The 19,205-nt window shown below is 42.1% G+C and overlaps 1 protein-coding gene across 1 annotated transcript in view; it reads left to right on the top strand.

Annotated features, from left to right (window-relative positions):
• The window catches only part of luzp1 (leucine zipper protein 1), a 76,087-nt gene extending 64,948 nt beyond the window's left edge, over positions 1-11,139 (top strand). The window contains exons 7-8 of the mRNA XM_050061200.1: positions 2,294-2,583; positions 4,156-11,139. Of these exons, the coding sequence (XP_049917157.1) occupies positions 2,294-2,542 (249 nt within the window). The 3' untranslated portion in view covers positions 2,543-2,583; positions 4,156-11,139. The remainder of the gene's footprint in view (positions 1-2,293; positions 2,584-4,155) is intronic.
• Positions 11,140-19,205: the final 8,066 nt, after the last annotated feature.

Genomic DNA, 19,205 nt, shown 5'->3' with positions numbered 1-19,205 from the left:
CACAGAAGACAATTAATATAAAGGGAAACTTTGCAGATATTGAACCAGCTGTGTGGCATCACAGTGTGTGCAGATGAACGGTGTTTGGCTACGCCTCCGTGCCGCACAGAACCTGGACCTCTGCTGCCAGACGGGCAGGGATCTCGGGGGGAAGTCAAACAATGTTCATCAGCACACAATGTGATGCCACACAGCTGGTTGAATATGAAAATTTAGAAGAAGTTCACTGACAGCAGGGTCTGTCTTTTTTATAGATATAGTTATAATCATTAAAAAGCAAAAGCAGCATGTGTATACATTCAGTAGGCTATATCTTCAGTAGCTAGCTAGCTAACCCTACACTTTTCAGGGTTTGATTTTGGTTTTGGAACAGGGAAGAAACGCATATATCGTTTTCCAACCTCTCCAGGTAACGAGTATCATTAATACACGACGTGCCCCAGGCACAACATTTAGCTCCAAATCCACAAAACCAGCCTTAAAATGAAGGAAATCTGAAACGATTGCATTAGAGTCACTGGAGCACAGCTGGGTTGTTGTCGATACGATATGATTGGCCATTCTGCGTCCGGGGGCGGGACTTAGGGAAGGGTCAGTTGTAACCCTGGGAGGAAACCAGGAGAGAGCAATGAAAAACGGTAATCTCCTGAGACAAACAGGAGGGTTAGCAATTATGACATTTTGGAAAACATGTGTATCAGCTTTAGTCAGAAGAGAGGATTGATACCACTCTCTGTCTGTATGGTAAATATGTAGGTGCAGATCCAGGCACATTTTTTTCTGTTTGCAGTCATTATTCTTAGCTACGCTAATTGGCTGCTGGCTCCAGTTATTAACTATAAAGATATGAGAGTGGTAACTGTCTTGTTATCTAATTTTTGAGAAACCAAAATGTCCTCTTCATCTGACATATAAAAGTTCGTAGGAGATCTGTACCTAACAGCACTGCTTTTCTTACTCCCACCTTCTCTGTTTTTTATTGTGTCAAATCGTCGTGCTGTGCTGCCAGACATGATTTAGTGTTTCTGATTATAACAGCCTATAAAAGTGGGTTTTCCAAGCTGAAGGCGTTCTGGTGTGAGCTGGAGCAGGTCTGTGATGACAGCAGCACTTGCTGTTCCCAGTAGATTTCCTCTGCTGTGGCACATCAACTTACTTAACAGCATTTATTACAGGCTGACGTTGCTCTTGCCCAAATATTTTCTTAAATTAACTTTCAGCCACATGGGAAAAAGCTCTCCATTGGCAAACACACAGAAGTTACTAATTTTCCTTTGACCAAAGCCACACATCTTTAAAGCTGTTTAGCTCTATAAAGCATCATTGTTATTTTCAAGCCTCTTCTTTTAACTTTTGGTAAATACTCCAAATCTTTGTTGTCATGTGTATTTTTTATTAACTTGTTATTTAAAGTCTGTGACAATGTGTTGAACAATGCACAAGCCTCCTGTTGAGTGTAGGAGGAACACTGGGAGTGCATTACATGGCAACCTTGCGAAAGCCCCCGGTCTTGCAGCAGTGGCTTACCATAGAAGGAGAATATGCCACTCTGCCGTTTCCTCCCCTCGGTGACTGGGGCAGGAAGTGACCACACTGAACACGCCTACTTGGCAGGGATCGCCGGTGACTGATTTCCTGTCTGTTACCCCTGGAGACCGAGAAAGGCAGTCCAGCAGGGCTCCATTAAAGCCAATTAGCGAGAATGCATTCTAAAACGGCATCAGAAGCCAACTCCAACCCACCAAATGTCACTAATTATGGTGCTTTTTTAAAGCTGAAATTACAGGAGCGGGGTGCTGTTTCTGTGTGCTTTAGGAACTGCTTCGTCATCTAACTCTCGCTTTCTGAGAGCAGGGTTACTGAGGTTATGAGAGGGGACGTGCCGCTGTAGCCACCACAAGCTAGTAACGTGGGGTTTGTTTTCTAGTCAGCCCACCAAATTATAAATCTCTCAGCTTGGGGTATGTTTGGGGTTTTTGGTTGGGGATTTTTCCCCTGGCAGAAGTCCACATGGCAGACTTTCCTTGTCACACACCAGTTAACATAAGCAGCATGTATTTAATGCCCACATGATACAAAAGTCCAAACAAGGCCCCGAACCATCCAAACAAAATGCCCAGAACTTCTATACACAAGTCCAGAATATGGGATTAAATGAACCTCTGTTATAATGTTTGGCTCTCTGATCATGCCAGTGCCAAACAAATCCACTTATTAAACGAGGACTTACTGCAGCTGCCAATGCAGACTCTCAACAAGACTTCTCTTTATCCAATTTTTCTAACCTCTCCAGGCTGCTGATAGTGTAGAGCCCATTCCAAACCCGAGCCACAGCCCAGCCTCCTGGAGGCGGCACCTAGGCAGCAGCGACCCTCACCACCTGGGGAGCTCTTATGACCGGGCGTCCAAGACAACAGGGGCCTCCTCCTCCTCCAGAGGGGATGTGTGGGCCAGTCGGGGTCAAGGGTCAGGGGCCAGAGCTGAGGGGAGGAGTGGAGCGGGGAGCAGACCGTGGAGCCAGCGCCACTCTGAGCATCATTAGACCAGCTGGGTCTGAGCGGGACTTCTACAGCAAGACGACAGGTAGGAGAAGATCTTTTCTTTTGACTCCTGAACTCATTAATTAAAGAAGATGTTAATTACCCCTGCTGCAATGATGTCACATCTCTTAAGAGGGGTTTCAAATCAAATTCCCAGTATGAAGTTAAGTTGACACTGCTGCAGCACAGTTTACAGCACTGGGTGTAGTACATCCATCATGGTGGCAGCAGTGCGGTGGTTAAATAAGTAGAGTGACCCCCATTGGGACACCCAGTAACAGCTGGCATCCACCCTGCTGAGGTGTCCCTGAGCAAGGCAATTCCAGGTGAACTGGGCTGTAACTAAACCTGCAAGCAAGCACGAAGGAGAAATCCTTTATTGTCCATAATTGCAAATATTTTCCTGACTCCTCAGCAGTTTCCTTGGAAGGACTATTTACTTTGGCATTAATTAGGAGTAGGGTTCTGCCTAAGGACTAATGTGCCTTACTTTTAGATGGAAGCTTAGACTGGTCGACTCGTCTAAAAGGAAGAAAACACTCAGATAACATCAAAATTAAGGTTAAAGATTGTCCAAAGAAGTTATTGTGTATATTTTTTAGAGCTATTTGAAATCATTAATCGTGTTTTTCTATGACTAAATTGTATTTTAAGTGCAGCTGAAGCTTAAAAAGTCTTAAATTCATACATAACAGTAGTCTTGTTGCAAATCTTTAAAAAACTATAATACTGTCATTTTACTTCATACTTGCACCTGTTGGCAAAATGTAGATTGACTTAACTCGCTCAAATAACCATATTCCTGCATAACATCTACCTCTGCACAAGACCACATATATACTTCTTGCCTGCAATGTTTACCTGTGATGTTTAAATAAGTAAAATGGGATTTGTCCAAAAATATGTCCTGGTGTCTTGAAAGGGTCTGAAAAAGCATTGAATTTAACTGTCTGAGATCTGTAGACACCCTGTTGTAACCAGCATTTGACTAGAAAGACATATACGGTAAAACTTCAATTAGTAGCCTGGGCTAGTATTTGCTTAAATCACTGAAATCAGCAGGCTTATATTTTAGACAGGCCTTACATTCCTTTCACACAAAACATGTAATTTAAATGTGTACATCAATAACATATAATTTAAATAATATGTTTAACAGATTAGTATTTCTGGTGCTGACCAGCGATGGTAGCAATTTTAAATCTACTAGTCGATGCATTTCGCACATTTCTAATTAGAAGACTTTTGGGGATTTCTTGAGTAAAGCTTCATTTAAACCCAAATTATTATTCATTGATTATTCATTTCTTTTCAGAAACTTAACTCTTCATACAAGTTTGCATGTATACGAACAAATTTCACATTTATACATGTTCAGCTGTACACTAACTAAAGGACTGAGATTTTTTGGAAATTAATTTTGATTGGAAATGTACCAGTTGAACACTGTCTCTATTTCCCTCATAATTAGATCCAAATTATCTTGTTTTTTGTGGCAAACTCTCTAAGATATTATTTAGAAATTACAGACCAATCATTTGTCTACAGAAGATGAATGTCTGTGCTAAAATATGAAGATTAAGTAAAGTATTTCTCTTCATTTTTCTTTTAACAGCACTCCATTAAGCTCTCAATGGCACAAGGAGGGCCAAACATCAGTCTCCCATCAACTAATGGCTACCACCGTCTCCAAAAGTCAACATCCCCAGCTTTCATAGCAAACAAAGCAAAGAAAAATTGCAGTCGCAGCCATATAGAACAACAAACCACAGACCTGACATCCTTAACTCTGACCCTGAGTGTACGCTGAGACGTGAACAGCTCTTCCTATCCGGAACTTTCTCTGTCCCAAAAGAGGCATAAATGGAAAGACAGTGTCTGTACAGTGTTTTTGGAGGTCGCCTCACCAGCCCATGTATCCTCTTCTGCTTCTCGTGTTGGATGTATTATAGTATAATCCCGAAACTTGACAAGGGAGAGGCTGGCATGCTGGGGACGGCTGGGGATTTTTTTTTCCTGTGTGCCAGAGAGGGTTTAAAGAGAGTTAGAGGAAGAAGGACTCAAACTTTGAGAATGCCTTTCTCAGAGGACCATTACAGTGACCTCAATGGAGCTGGATATGTGTCGCTTCTGCATCAGAATTTCAACCTTTCTCCATCCCGATCTTCAGTCAACAGCAGTACGATGTTACAGATGCATCTTCATCTCATAGGGCTGGATCTTCATGCAGAGTTCTACACAAACTAAAGTATCTTTACGTTTTTAATGTGACCAAAAACAGGAAGCGAATTACCATCTTTGCCGACTCGTACCACGATATTCACGTACATGTTTGCTTTGACTGCCATGTGTGCTTATTTTCCCGATTTTCTCACACATAAATACACAAAACCATACAAACACATGCTCATTTTTAACTTTTGGTTTATTTTAAACCCGTGTCACCACTTTCTGGCATGCAGCCTCAAACTGGATTTAATTTGAGGTCTTGGATGTTGAGCGAACATTTGCATGTTTCTAAGTAATAAATGAAGAGCACTTGAAAGATTGTGACTCAGCATGCACTCTGCTTAAAGGATTGCTGGTTGGCTGCATTCAAGGAGCACACACACACACACACACACACATGCACACACATTGTGACAGACAGACCGGGACCTTATTTATGCTTTTTGCCATTTTCACCAGTGATTTTCTTTGTAATTCGCTTCCTGTTCTGCATTATCCTTTCCCCTTCTGCTCAACCATATCAAGACAAAAAAATCATAGTTTGCACGCAATGAAATGCAATGCACATGTAGAAAAAAAATAATAATTAGAAGAGGGGGGGCATTGTTTATAACCTCAAACCATGCTACAATTTCCATGGTGCTTTGTTTTACAGCTGTTGCAATTGTCCTCATTCATGTATTTTTAAGAGAGCCATAGCAAAATGGAGTTTCTGTTTTAACTGAACATTAGACATTCAGATTACCAGCAAACCTGGCCTGGCGAGGCGGACATTTTTTTTCAGTGCTGCTGTAAATAGTGTGGACATGCCAGCCAGTCATAGGAAGACTCCTAACCACAAGGAACTGACAGTTCAGCTTGTACGTGACTGGGTTCGCCGTGCGAATCGTCCCAGCTTATCTCCATTTCTTATTTCTATAGAGGTGTATTATTTTGTTACATCTTAAAATATCAACTCGTGGTTGGTATGTTGGAGCAATCTCTCATTGGAGGGTGCCACTGCAACAATGGGGGTGCCATAGAAACCAATTCAGTAGTGGCCAGTAATAAAAAGAGGTGTTTTCATTGAGGTAAACGGTGCATATCTATGACAGAAACATTGTCAGACTTTTAACAGGTTCCTGCTGGACTCGATGTAAACTTCGATCCCACAGCAAAATTTATGAATGTCGCTCTTGAATGCAGCTGAGAATGACCAATTGCTTGTTGCACCGATCCAACACAACTGCATTTCTTTTGTTTATCTGACAAGATCATGTAACTGTGACAACTTGGGACAAATCCGTTGAAGAACTCGGGGGTTTTTAAAGCTCCGTCTGGTTCCTCTGCTGTTATGGATTTCAATGCTGTGTTGAGTCAGACCCTGCTGGGGGTGGGCCGTTTGAGTCTCAGTGCATTTCTCAGTTCTCCTGTATTCTACCAGCCGCCATCTAGTTGTTATATTTATTAGTCTCCATATATGTACAGGTTCTTTTATTGTGAAGAGATCTGCCCGCGGTGGCAGGAGCCCAGTCTGTCGCCGCTTCGTCACTTTACTGTTTATGCAAGCAGGAGATTATATGCAATCAATAAACTGTCCCCCCCATGCAATGTCTGCAACAATGTCTGTAATCATGCTGTGCATACAGATCAGTGATAACTCCAAACTGAAATGTTTGTTTACTGTCAGAATGCACATGTTCACCTATGTTTATTTCCATTACTCTGTGCTAGAGATATCTACAGTATGTTCATCTGTGCCTTGAGATACAGTAAGAGAGGTAGATTGTCCCAACCAATCCAGACTTGCACCATAATCTTACTCTTGCTGTTCGTAGAAATGACACGCAATACTGATTGTGAGGTTCAGTTTTTTCTATAACTTTATATTTTTTTCCTTCGAGAGAATTGTTGTATGGAACGTCGTAAAAGTATTTTGGTTCAAGTGTAAAAAGTTCTTCGAGGGAACTCCTCCCTGAGGGATGTCAAAGCAAGGTTCCCTGAGAAAAAGCTATTTTTTTTTTTCTAACCCAACTTCAAAGTACCCTTTTAAAGAATATAGACCGCACCGCCCGAAAAGCTATGTCCTTTGGATTTGTCTGTCAGAGTCGCAGGGTGCAGCACAGCCGGAAAGGATTGCCATGTGGCCTCTTCATGGCCGCTGCTGGCTTTATGATAGAGCAAAAACAGACCAGACGTACTGTTCAGAGCTCTTAGTGCACATGCCAAGACTTGATGATCATATAGTCTTTCTGTGCTTTCTCTGTTATTGTTCCTACTACCACTCTTCTCATTTACCAAGAGGGATTGCCATCTTCTCCCCAATCTCTCATCTTTTCAAGCGATTCCAATTTTCCTTTTAGAGTTTTAGCAAAGTGTCCCTCCTTCCCTCCCCCCTTTCCTCTCTTCCTCCCTCTTCCTCTGTTTCTCTGCATCTTCCTTGGATTCTCATTTCCTAAAGGGAAAGCCTTGTCCTAAACAGCCGTGATATGTTGTTGGTTCAGAGAGTTGTTTAATTGAAGGCCAGAGGCCTGTCACCAGAAAGTGATGGGCAGCTCCCTAAGTAGCTGAAAGGTCAGAGGTCAGGGCTGCATCTAATCCTGTCTCTACGTCTTGACTCAGGGCTTCTAAATACAGGAGAGAGGAAGAGTGACAGCTTGGCAGTGATGTCCACTTTAGGGATAATTAAAAGAGAGGTATTGAATGTCCAGTTTCGTCTGAGCTCATGCTGCCAGAGACGCACGTGGCGTGGTCAACCAACACTGTTGTTATTAATATGACAGCGAGGGCTCTCGTTTTAAAGCCCAACGTGTGAACTGGTGTGTTGTAAGCTGCTGCAGATCCCCGAGTAAGAAGATACCGACTGAGAAATGTGCACGTGTTTGTCAGAGTTGGCACGCAGGGCGGGAGATTGTTTTTGTTTTTTGTTTTTTCGAGGCTGACATCACTGTGGGTCAGGATTTCTGTATATAGCAACTCAGTGATGCAAGTGCTGACGCCCTCCTCAACCCTTATCCTGCCTTACTGCCCCCCTGTGTCACCTGTTTCCCTCCGCCCAGTAAATAATAGAGACAATCCTCCAATTTCACCCGTCCTTACTACAACTACACTGTGCAACCTCTATCGTTTGTCTCTTGCGCTTTCCCTCATTCCTCTACCTTTCTCACTTTCTGCTTTTAAACCTGTCCCTCCCCCAGCCTGAAGAGAGCATTTGAGTCGGGGGTCCCAGGAAGAGCCCAGCTGTCGGAAACTGTAGGTTTTATGACGCGTCGGAGGGTTTCCCTCCTGGAGATCAGCTTCAAAGAAAGCAGGGCCTTTTTAAAGGGCAAAGTTGAAACTCCATCCTCTGCTACACATGATGCCTTTCTTCCTTACAAGGCCCCAAAGTACACTAACTACCGACTGTATGTCCACGCCGCCCACTGAAACCCAGCTGGACTCTGTGTGCCAGGATGAAGACCACTTTAAAGGGTAACTTCAGTATTTGTTGTGAACCCTATTTTCCCATGTTTTTGTGTCAAAGTGACTAATGGGAACAACATTTTATGAAATTTGTCCGGTATTGAGCGAGACTGCTACAGCCAGCAGTTGTGAAACAGGCTACGATGTAAGCACTTGGGGCATTTGTGCATCGTCAGTTTACGTCCATAAAATGGCTTGTTTTTGCCACTGATAGGATCAGATTGACATTCTAAGTGTCTGACAACATTTTGGAGGAGATCCCTAAAGAGAGAGACCTTTTTGTTAAACCAGAAACAGCTCCAACATTGCCATCACTAAACCCACCAGACTCCATTTAAAAAAGCAGTCACTTTATAATCAAGAAACATGCTTCATTCAAAGTTGACAGAAACAAAATAAAACTCACAGAAGATGTCTTGGTTCGTCTTTCTGTTGTTCAAACAATCACCATCTCTAGTTTGTTTGAAATAAACCCTTAATTCACTCAGTTAGATGTGCAAATATGCTGGCTCTGTATGTTCTAAAATTAATGTTTTTTTAAATGGAGTCTGGTAGGTTTGGTGATGGCGATTTTGGGGCTGTTTCTGTTTAAGAAAAAGGTCTACCTCTGTAGGGGTTCTTCCCATTATGTTGCCAGACACTTAGAATAACAATCTCAGCCTTTCAGTGGCAAAAACAAGCACTTTTAGTGGACGCAAAATGAAAGTGTACACAAGTGCCCCAAGGGGTTACACTGCAGCCTGTTTTGGTGCTGCCGGCTGTAACAGTCTTGCTCAGTACTGGACCAATTTCATAAAATGTTGTTCCCATTAGTCACGAAGACACATGGGAAAATGGGTCCAGGTTGAAAAAACAAAACAAAACAGAAGTTAGCCTTTAAGCTTCTTCCTATATGTGTTTTGGGCTGCACAGCACTCTTTACATGCTATAGGTCTTATTCGTTGCTTCCAGTGGTGAGAGCCTGTACAGCGTTGACGTGGTGGAATGTACTGACTGGTCATGTGGGACTGACGTGAAGACTTTACAGGTTTTGAGACTTCTATGGCTTTTGTGGCGCCATAAAGAAACAGCTGGGGGCTGTTTTCAGAGGTTTTGGCGGTTCCTCTCTTCCCTGAACGATGGCGGTTTTGCAGAACATTTGTTGAATGAGAGAGGCGGTGTGATGGAGCAGAATATTTCGGCTGCGAATGATGTGATTGAAAATCCCTACAAAGGCAAGAGGTAGTTAAGCGGCGGAGCGAAAAGTGGCTGCTTCCTGCTCAAATACCAACGTAAGAGTTAACAGAAATCCTCTTAAGCTCTGGTGGTGTATGTATAAACATCCGTTATTTACAAGTCATTGTTTTTTCCCCTTTTATAAAGTAGACTAGAATGTACTTAGTGGAGATTGGCGTGGCGAGGCAGAAATGGCTCTCGGGCAGCGAGCGGGCCCTTGTCCTCAAAGGCCTCCATTGTGAAGCCAGGGTCATGGTGTCATTGGGTGGCGTAGGCTGTAATCTGCACTTAACCAGCACTTAACTTTAAGACCTCAAACTACTAATGCTCCCTTAGTCCCCTTTGTCAAAAAGTTTCCTCTTTTGTGTCCCAGATTTGTACTTTAACTGAGTTTCAGTAGCTGTTTGCTGAATGTACCAGTCAGATATGTTGTGTGTTTTGTCACCAGCCAAATTAGAGTATTTAAAAAAAATCATCTCACCAGTGAAAGAAAGGAAATTGGCAGTGAATGAAATGTGTTTGAACATATTTTATTTTGAGGTATGGCACCCTGTTACGCCTGCATCTCAGCCTTCTAACATTGTGCCAAAATCATTCCACAGTATTTCCAGTTTACAGTCGGAGACAGTGCCAATGCTTCCCTAGGTGGTCACCCTGTCTCTAAGATGCTGAAATTAAGGGGAAATATTCAATTTGATGGTTTTCTTTTTTTTTGTTTTCTGCTTAATTGTGTTTTTATTTCTTTGTTAAACAAAAGATGTCTTATTTTGGAAGCTATATCGGATAGATTTTATTTAAGGAAACTTGTAATTTTGTAAAGTGGGCCTTATTATTGAAATATATTAAGTATTTGTCCATCTTGATTTTAAGAAATGATATTTTTTGCAAGATAATGTATCTTCCTCATTGTTATGACACTCCTGGAGAGTACTTTCTTCCTGTATTTTGTGTTTGTTGTTTTAATGCGAGACATTTCTCACGACCTGGAGACATGACGGCACACCACGGATCACAGAGAGCGAGAGGAGGCCAGGGTTGTGTCATAGTCATTGAAGAATGAGAGCTATGTGCATTTTATCAGAGCTGAGCAGGTTGGCGGCGCTGAGCGGTTCACCATGTGTCGTCCCCGTTTTTATCGGGTGACCATTCAGTGCTTTCAGCCTCTCTCTCCGCTGCTCTGTTCTCCCTCGCTCGTAAATTCAGGGTTCGTACATCTTCTGTGCTGTATGTTTGTAAGTGCTGCCAAAGAAAGAAGCGTGCAGGCCCCAGACACACACATGTATATATATATATATAAAGACACACAGATAATCTAATAGGAATTAAACATGTAACTGGATCTCATCTCTCTTACACGCATACATGCACAGATACAAGAATTTCAGGCCTGTACAATCAACCTTTTTTTTTTAGTGTTTATAAGTTTGTGCGCAGAAGAAGGAGACTGACAAACAGAGGTGTCAAATACAAAGCTGTATGTAGTGAAATCAGATCAAAAAGGCGTTTTATGATTTATTCTTACTTCTCCGTGTGTCAGCGATGCCAGGTGGACTTTGTGGGGAGGCTTTCTTTTTTTCTGTTTTAGACTTAATACATTGTGCATGTTTTAACCTTAACTGTGGCTGGCGCACTCTGCATGTAGGTCTCTTGAAGCTGCCAACTGTACAGCAGACCATATGTATTCCAATAAAAATAAAAACCAACCTGTTTGTAACACGTCTCCATGTTGGAACCTGTGTCAGTGAATGTGAGAGTGTGTGTGTGTGTGTAAAACTCAGCCATGTATGTTAATCTCTTTCATGCTTTTTGCCGAACAAGCTCAGCAAGTTTTGATTTCATAGCAGTACACCCTCTGTGTGTGTGTGTGTGTGTGTGTGTGCTGACGGCACGCAAAATAAGCAGCAGGCAGACAAATGAGGCAAATTGGTCAGGTACAAAGAGGAAAACCACAAGCTGTTGTGGAATGCAAAGTCAGCACACACGACTTTCTCTTAAACAGCTACGCCTCACTTTGTGAACGCCAGCACTTCTGTTCCTGCAACTGTTGCTGGTCGCTTTTAAATCACCATCTCATCTACACGATCTAGTCTGATAAATCTGACTTTGCATGTGAAATAACCAACCTGTGATTCTCAAGTTATTTCAGTATTCATCAGTAATGCTCGGTGCATCTAAGGAGAGGGGTTTTTTTTTTTTGGGTGTGAAGCTTTTTCACTTCACCTCAAGCTGCCTGATAATTTCCAAGGTTACCCCAAACAGTTTTGTAGAACTGCAGAGAACAAGCCTGAACATGTTGAATTCAGCTGCGTGGCCTTTATTGTGTCGATGGTGAGAGTCAGAGAGAAAAAGTTCAACATGTTCTGGTTGACAGCAAGTGACCCCAGGTGCTCCAGAGATGGCGTTTGTCTGTAGGCCGACGCAGAAGTTAGCATCACGCTAACTCCCTTGGCAAAAAGACAATGGGAGTTTTCCATTGGATTTCAGATTATTGCCAAAAATAAGCTCTGTGGCAAACAAACGTTCATGATACACACGTTTGTTCAGCAACATAATGAGCACCACTTTCATGATTATTGAAGCCTAAATGCAATCGCCAGACGCAAAATGCTAACAGGCTTTAGATGAACTACACTATGGTCGCATGACCAAACATCCCCACTATAAAAAGACTGTACAGCTGTGTTTGTCGCAGCTCAGAATAATGATGCTCTGTAGCCTCATTTAACCACTTGTTAGCAACCACCTTTTTTAAAAATGCCTCGAAGCTTCAATGTTCACAAGTGGGGTATTTACTGACGGATTTTATGTTGTAGAACAAAATGTGAAAGTCTCCTAAGCTTGTGTTAACCATAGACCTTATTTCAGGCGTCAAACCAAAAACCCATTGACTTCAAGATGAGGAAACCGTGAGTGGATAAGTGTGATCTCATTTCCAGGTTTTAGGCCTCATTCTTGAGGCACTTTTTTGGACAATACTTCCTGCTCTGGGATTTAAACGGTGCAGTGGTTAGCATTGTCGCTTCACAGCAAGAGGATTCCTGGTTCAGTCCCAGGGTGGGGAGCCCTTCTTTGCACCTTTGCATGTTCTCTCCATGTCAGCGTGGGTTTTCTCTGGGTACTCCAGCTTCCTCCCACAGTCCAAAGACATGCAGGTTAATTGGTGACTCTACATTGACTGTAGATGTGAGTGTGAGTGTGAATGGTTGTCTGTCTCTATGTGTCAGCCCTGCGATAGTCTGGTGACCTGTCCAGGGTGTACCCCGCCTCTCGCCCAGTGTCAGCTGGGATAGGCTCCAGCCCCCCGTGAGCCCCAACAAGATAAGTGGTTACGGAGAATGAATGAATGAATGAATGAAAACCAGGAGTCATTTTTTTTGTAATTTTAGAGTAAGAGTAAGTCTTTAAGTCACTGGTGTCTAAAATATTTAGGGTTGAACAGAAACGAGAGGATCAGCATGTGGGAGATTAGTAACATGAGCGTATGCTTAATGAGTTACAGAGAAAGATGTGTGCCAAAGTATTATTTAAACTGCCTATCTACGTTTAAATTATTACTTTTATTACAATCAGATAGGCCAGAAGCTATTTTTAAACTAGGTGGGTATCTGAAGAATGTCTTTCCTTTGCTTAAGTAACATTTGTTGTACTTTAGCCATGCCATGTGCTATTATTTGTTATCACTGTATGTTATGTTTGTGCTCCATACCAGGTGGCTATGGTCTTGAGTCACATAAATAAATAAAATAAAATGAAAGTTTCATTTATATACTAATAATCCCAATGATATCAAACTATATATTACACATCTTTATATTCAACTGTATGAATAAATAGACATTTAGACAACTGTATAAAAAGATATAAAATATAAAAATAAAAATAAAAAACAGAATTCCTGATACATGACCCCTTTGAGATTTTAACATGTCATAATAGGTAAAGCAAAATAGAATCACAGTTTGCCGCCTCAGTCTTAGGGTGCTTGAATGGAACAAAGCCATTGTTATGTTATCATTACCTGCTGTGTTTAACCAATTATGACACGTTAAAATGTGTGCTGTGGAAAAAAGGCCTATTTTTAATCACAAATGCTCTAAGGCTTCTTTCAGAATAAAGAGTTAGAGGCACAGGAAAAAAAATAAATCATCAGTTATCACCGTAGAGAACAGCAAAAGGGAATCAGGCCTTGGTTTGTTTATCGGGGTGTCATGAGTCAAACTGGTTGAGAGTCAGGGGTTAACACTGTCTCACTGCTTGTGTGGTTTAATCTGTCCCAAGTTCAAATGCAGGGAGGTGCTACCCTAACACAGTGGTGCCTGTTTAGACCCTGGTACGCCGATGCCTGACCTGAATTAGTGCGGTGAAGTCAACCATGGAAATGACTCAGTTGCACTGCAGGCGAGTGGAGGAGGAGAAGGAAGAGGAGGAAGATGGAGGAGTGAGAAAGAGGCTTCACTGCCTACAACAGGTGTGACAGGAGAGACGGAGGGTGATGTTTGTTGTGAAAATACACGCACAGAGCCCGCAGCTTTGAATAACTAAAGAAGTGAAACCAGGCTGATAATTGTAACTTAGAAAAGTGATTATAACTTTGCTAGCCGGAGCGAATCTATGTTCCATATATGTTCCCCAGAAAATATCCTCCCAATGTGACGTTTAATGTAGACCTTTAAAGGGTTTTATGTTCTCAGCTATGTTCTTCCTTAGGTCAAATGTCCAATGTATGTTTCCCTGGGTCAATATGTCAAAATCACCCACCTACACCACTCATCTCACAGCTCAACACTCCACACAAGGCTACACAAGGCCATTAGGAACACAGGAACGTCTCCATGCCAATTAAGCAAAGAGGTGCTTGGAGCTAAATGCTAACATCAGTGTGCTAACACACAAACGTGGATGTTATGCAGGTAAAATGTTGCTCCTAATTATAGTTTAGTGTGCTAACATGCAAACATGCTAATTAGTGCTAAACACAAAGTACAGCTGGTGGGACTGGTGTTACATTTGCATGTATTTAACTTTGACAGTATCAGGCTAAGTAGAATTTGGAGGAAGTACCAGATCCTTTACTTAAGTAGAAGTACTCTACTAAAGTATTAAATACCACACCGTAAAACTACTCTGTTACTAGTAGAAGTCCTGCATTGAAGGGATCAGAAAATATGAATCGAAGTGTTTTTGTTACCTTGTAATGAGCCGTTAATATCTACATAGGGAGCGGGCCCTTGTCTAAGGAGAATGCCATGTTGCACCGCCATGTTTTTACAGAAGCCCAGGTTGGACAAACCAAACAGTGGTTCTAGATAGGGCCATTAGTGGTTTCATCGTAGTTAGCAGCCCCTCAATGAAAAGAGCGTCAAAAAAGAGATTTTTTTTTTTTTTTAACTTGAAACTGCTTTACTGGGTGTGTTTGTTTTGGAGAGGAAGACCTCTGCAGATAATTCAGCTCCCGCTAAAACCTCCTGAACGTCTGGATCTTAAGTCATCAGAGAAAAGGGTGAGCACATATTAGCAGGTACTGGGCTAGCGGCTCATCTGCGACATACCAAACAGCGGCAGAGAAACACTGATTTGTAACGTGAAACTGCTTTATTCAGTGTTTTTACTGGTTTTAATCACACGGGGTCTCATTTAAAAAACAGTGCGTAGGATCCACACTAGAGATGTACGTAGACCAAGCGGCAAACTCCAGGGATGACGAGTGAAGCCAATGCGAAAGTGCCAAAAACTGCAGTTCGTTGAATGGCCACTTGAGGCAGGCAATCCCCATAGACCCCCATGTTAAAATGCTCAACTTTACAGCAGAAATAAACATGTTTACAGCCTGGTACAAAAAACGGTTTTGGTCTCTATAGCTAATTTCCCCTTTCATGACAACTGTGGGGGGTGATTTTTTTTAATAACTCATCTGTTTAAATTTTATTAAGGCTAAAAATTGTGCATAATTAAGGGCATGGTCACTTTGAGTGACAGGTGGCGTCATTACGGGTGGCTAACTAGCCGCTGGCTGTCTGCTAGGCGTCATCTCAGCTAATTTGCAAGTCATTGAACCTGACCTCTCAGCCATGTTTGTGCCTTTTGGATATTTTGTTTCGTGAGGGAGCTGGCACCAAGTGGGAGCATGAGCGAGAGCAGCCAACACCACAGGGCTAGCCAAAGTAGCGTAGCTTGTTAGCCTAGCTTGTTAGCCTTAGCAAACTTAGCAGCTTCGAGCGAGGTGTGTTTACGCAACCAGGCTTCATTTGGCCCACCTCTTTGCCCAGTTTTGATTGGCCGGGAGTTGGGGGGAGTCAGGCATTGCCAAGATGGCAACGGCCAGAGACGCCTACTTTGAGCTTCAAACCCGCTAACTCAGAAACCAATGGGTGACGTCACGGTGACTACATCCATATTTTTATACAGTCTATGGTATAGACAAAAGTCAAAAATGGTGTGCGCCAAAAAATATTCAACAATTTCCACAATCAGGCTTCCACCTCACTATCGGCGTCTTCAATTTCCCATCTCTAAAATGTTCGTAAGCATGGGTCAAAGTTTCTCCCATCAAGTCTGCTTTTATAGATCACAACTTTTGTTTTGGCCTATGCCACTTTCAGGCCTTGTTTTGTGCATACACAATAGGGGCGGCCTCGAGCTCAGTGAGTACCTCAGCGTCTGCCCTGTCCTTTGCAGCGGCCCAGGTTCGATTCCAATCTGCGGCCCTTTGCTGTGTGTTGTCCCCATTCTCTCTCCTCTTTCCCTGTCACTCTTCAGCTGCTCTAACTAAAGGTGATAAAAAGCCCAAAAAATAATCTTTAGATAAAGTGGACCCCTGGTCTGTTTTTTTTGGAGTTGAAGAGACCTCTGTGGATAATCTGGCTTCCGTAATTCTAACAGAGAGAGGTTTTTCAGCTGGTTGCAATCTCCAAACCTCACAGCTAGATGCCACTAAATCGTACACATACTGGTAGGACCTTAAGACCTTAAAGTTAAAGTATGTATCAAGAAAATATATTCACCAGTAATGTTGGTGAAGATTCTCAGTCATCCAGGTCATGGTAATCTGAAGTGCTATGTCCCCATTCCCATCCACACCTGGACCCATCTAACCCTAACGACACACACTATGGCAGGGTGGGTCAACGACTCACAGGTGACCTTAACGACTCTGCAAGGGTTCACACCCACACAGAGGTTAGAGGCTGCTACTTTGCACCACTCTCCTGGAACTGAAGAAGCGTCTTGGATGAGAGGACACTCAAGCAAGTCCAGTTGCCTACCATACAGCACTTCAGATATTCACTGGTAAGTATTCAAAGTAACAGTATTCCAGCATCAAAATAATCAAAAGGAAACGCAGCAAATCCTCAACTCCAGATGATTTTAGTTGCCAGTTAATTTTATAACTGATCGACTAAACGTTTCAGCTTCACTTGAATATTTTCATGTGATTTGTGTGAATAAAATGTCATTTGTAAAGTAACTAGTAACTAAAGTCATCATGCAATTGTGATGAAAAAGTAGTGAATGCAGTAAAAAGATCAAGATTTCCCTCTTAAGTGTAGTGTAGTGGAGCACAAGTTGACAGTTGCATGATGTTAGATACTCAAGTAAAGTAAAGGTACCTCAAAACATTGTTCAGTCATTATATAATCCCTGGCTTTATTTCATATGTGATTATTATGGATGATGTCCAAAAATACTCCTAACAGCATGTGGGAGGTGTTGGTACCTGTGTAAGTGTACATTCCACCCCACACCTATGAATCACCTGAGATGTGCTCAGGCTTGCTGTGGTCTCTCCTCCAAAGGACTTTAATAACTCCCTATCACACACTCTATGTCTCTGCCTCTCTATCAAGCTGATGTGGGCTCCAAGCTATTATGAAAAATAACCTCACCAGTCAACAGTTACACGCCGCTCTGAGCCTCTGGTTTACCAGGGAGGTGAAAATACCCGAGTGCCGCGGTCCAAAACCCCAGCTCAAATTACTGTTGTTACATCAAACATCTCCTTTGGTCACGATAATAATAACCGCATCTCTGGGGGAAAACAAGGCCTGTGACGCTCGAGAGTGCATGGAAACAGAGGGGCACAGAGCCCTGAAATACAACGCCACAGAGAAGCTCATAGCTCATGGTTGACCATTTTAATCTCCCCCTCATTCATCAGATCCCCCACTATGTGGAGCTGCTGCCAGGGACCCTCATCTCTCCCTCACACACACACACACACACACACACACACACACACACACACACACACACACACACACAGTGCCACAGACCCTGGGAAGCAGCCAGACCTGCAATGAAGGAGGGTCATTGGAGGGTCAGAGCAGGAGCAGCCGTGTTACTTTTGCACATGCATGTGCAGAAGTAACAAATCCACAGGTGATAGGACAGGAATTTGGAAACAAATAAGACACAGGATTACTTTAACAGCCACTGACTACTTAATATGTAAAGTTAAACAACAGTGAATTCTTTGAAAACAGCCGACAGCCTGTCACTGAAGAATTGCCTGCCCTAAATTATGGTAGCTTTAAGCCTCAATAAAAAGTAACTGAGTGAGTCATAAAAAATACATTAAAAAAGTACAGTTGTCATGAAGGGGGAAATTAGCTATAGAGACCAAAAGCGTTTTCGTACCAGGCTGTAAACACACTTATTACTGTTGTTAGGTCGGGCATTTTAACATGGGGGTCTATGGGGATTGACTGGCCTCTGGAGCCAGCCTCAAGAGGCCATGAGAGGAACTGCAGTTTTTGGCATTTCCGTGTTTGCTTTATTTTTCAGGCCTGGAGGTTGCTGCTTGGTTCCGAATTTACGTCTTTGAAATGAAAATAAGAAATTTCTTGATTTGCAATTTTAAAAAAAGAAAATTTAACATGTTTTTTTTTTTTTTCAATGTTCAAATTCAGATCTTAAAATTCAAGTTTCATTAAACAAACAAACAAACAAAAAAGATTCAGGTTGCTCAAATTGAATTGGTCAAATTTAGGCCTAAAAATTCAAGTTGAAAAAAATTCTCGGCCACTCAAGACTGGATATAACCTTGAAATCCAGATGCCCCGCCCCTAGCAAATTTGAATTCGCTCTGCACGGGGATCTGGCCCCAACGAGCAGAGCCCATTGAATCGCCTATTGGACCAATCAGATCAGTCTATCTGATAGAAGTTTTTGCCGTTTTGCCGACGGGATACGGCAAAAGCATAAAAGCTATCCGATAGCGTGTGGCGGCATTTAATATGCCTCAGTTAGTGCCGCCCCTTGGTTAGGGTGTATCGGTGAGGGCCAGACTCAAAATCTCTCTAGATTTGAGTCTGGATTTCCAGGCTAGACTGGATAGGCAACTGAGCCTGAACGTTTTTAACAAATGAAGTGACCGATATTCTATTAGATTTTTTTTTTTTGTTTGTTTAAAATTTTGAATATGAATTTTGACCAATCAAATTTGTGCAACGTGATTCTAATGTTTCAAATTATGGAACTAAAATTTTTGGATCTGAATTTGTGAACAAAAAAAATAACTTTCTGAAATTCAGCTTTTGAAACTGCAAATCAAGAAATTTTACATTAGTGTCAAAGAAGTGAGTTCAGAACACAAATTCAGATACGTGGTTTTTCAGAGTAAAATATTTAAATTTATATAAACAGTGGTATTTAAATTTCAATGTTTAATACTCTACAGCAGTTATCAAAATTCAAATATGTCTCTTATTTGCTTCCACACAGTAAGCACTTTGTTGTGTTGACAATCTGCACACACACGCCATTTTCAAGAACACACTGATC

This window comes from Epinephelus moara, chromosome 14 (assembly GCF_006386435.1).
Source record: "Epinephelus moara isolate mb chromosome 14, YSFRI_EMoa_1.0, whole genome shotgun sequence".
Taxonomy (NCBI): domain Eukaryota; kingdom Metazoa; phylum Chordata; class Actinopteri; order Perciformes; family Serranidae; genus Epinephelus; species Epinephelus moara.
The sequence above is the reverse complement of the archived record's forward strand: the minus strand, read 5'-3'. Positions and strand labels throughout refer to the sequence as shown.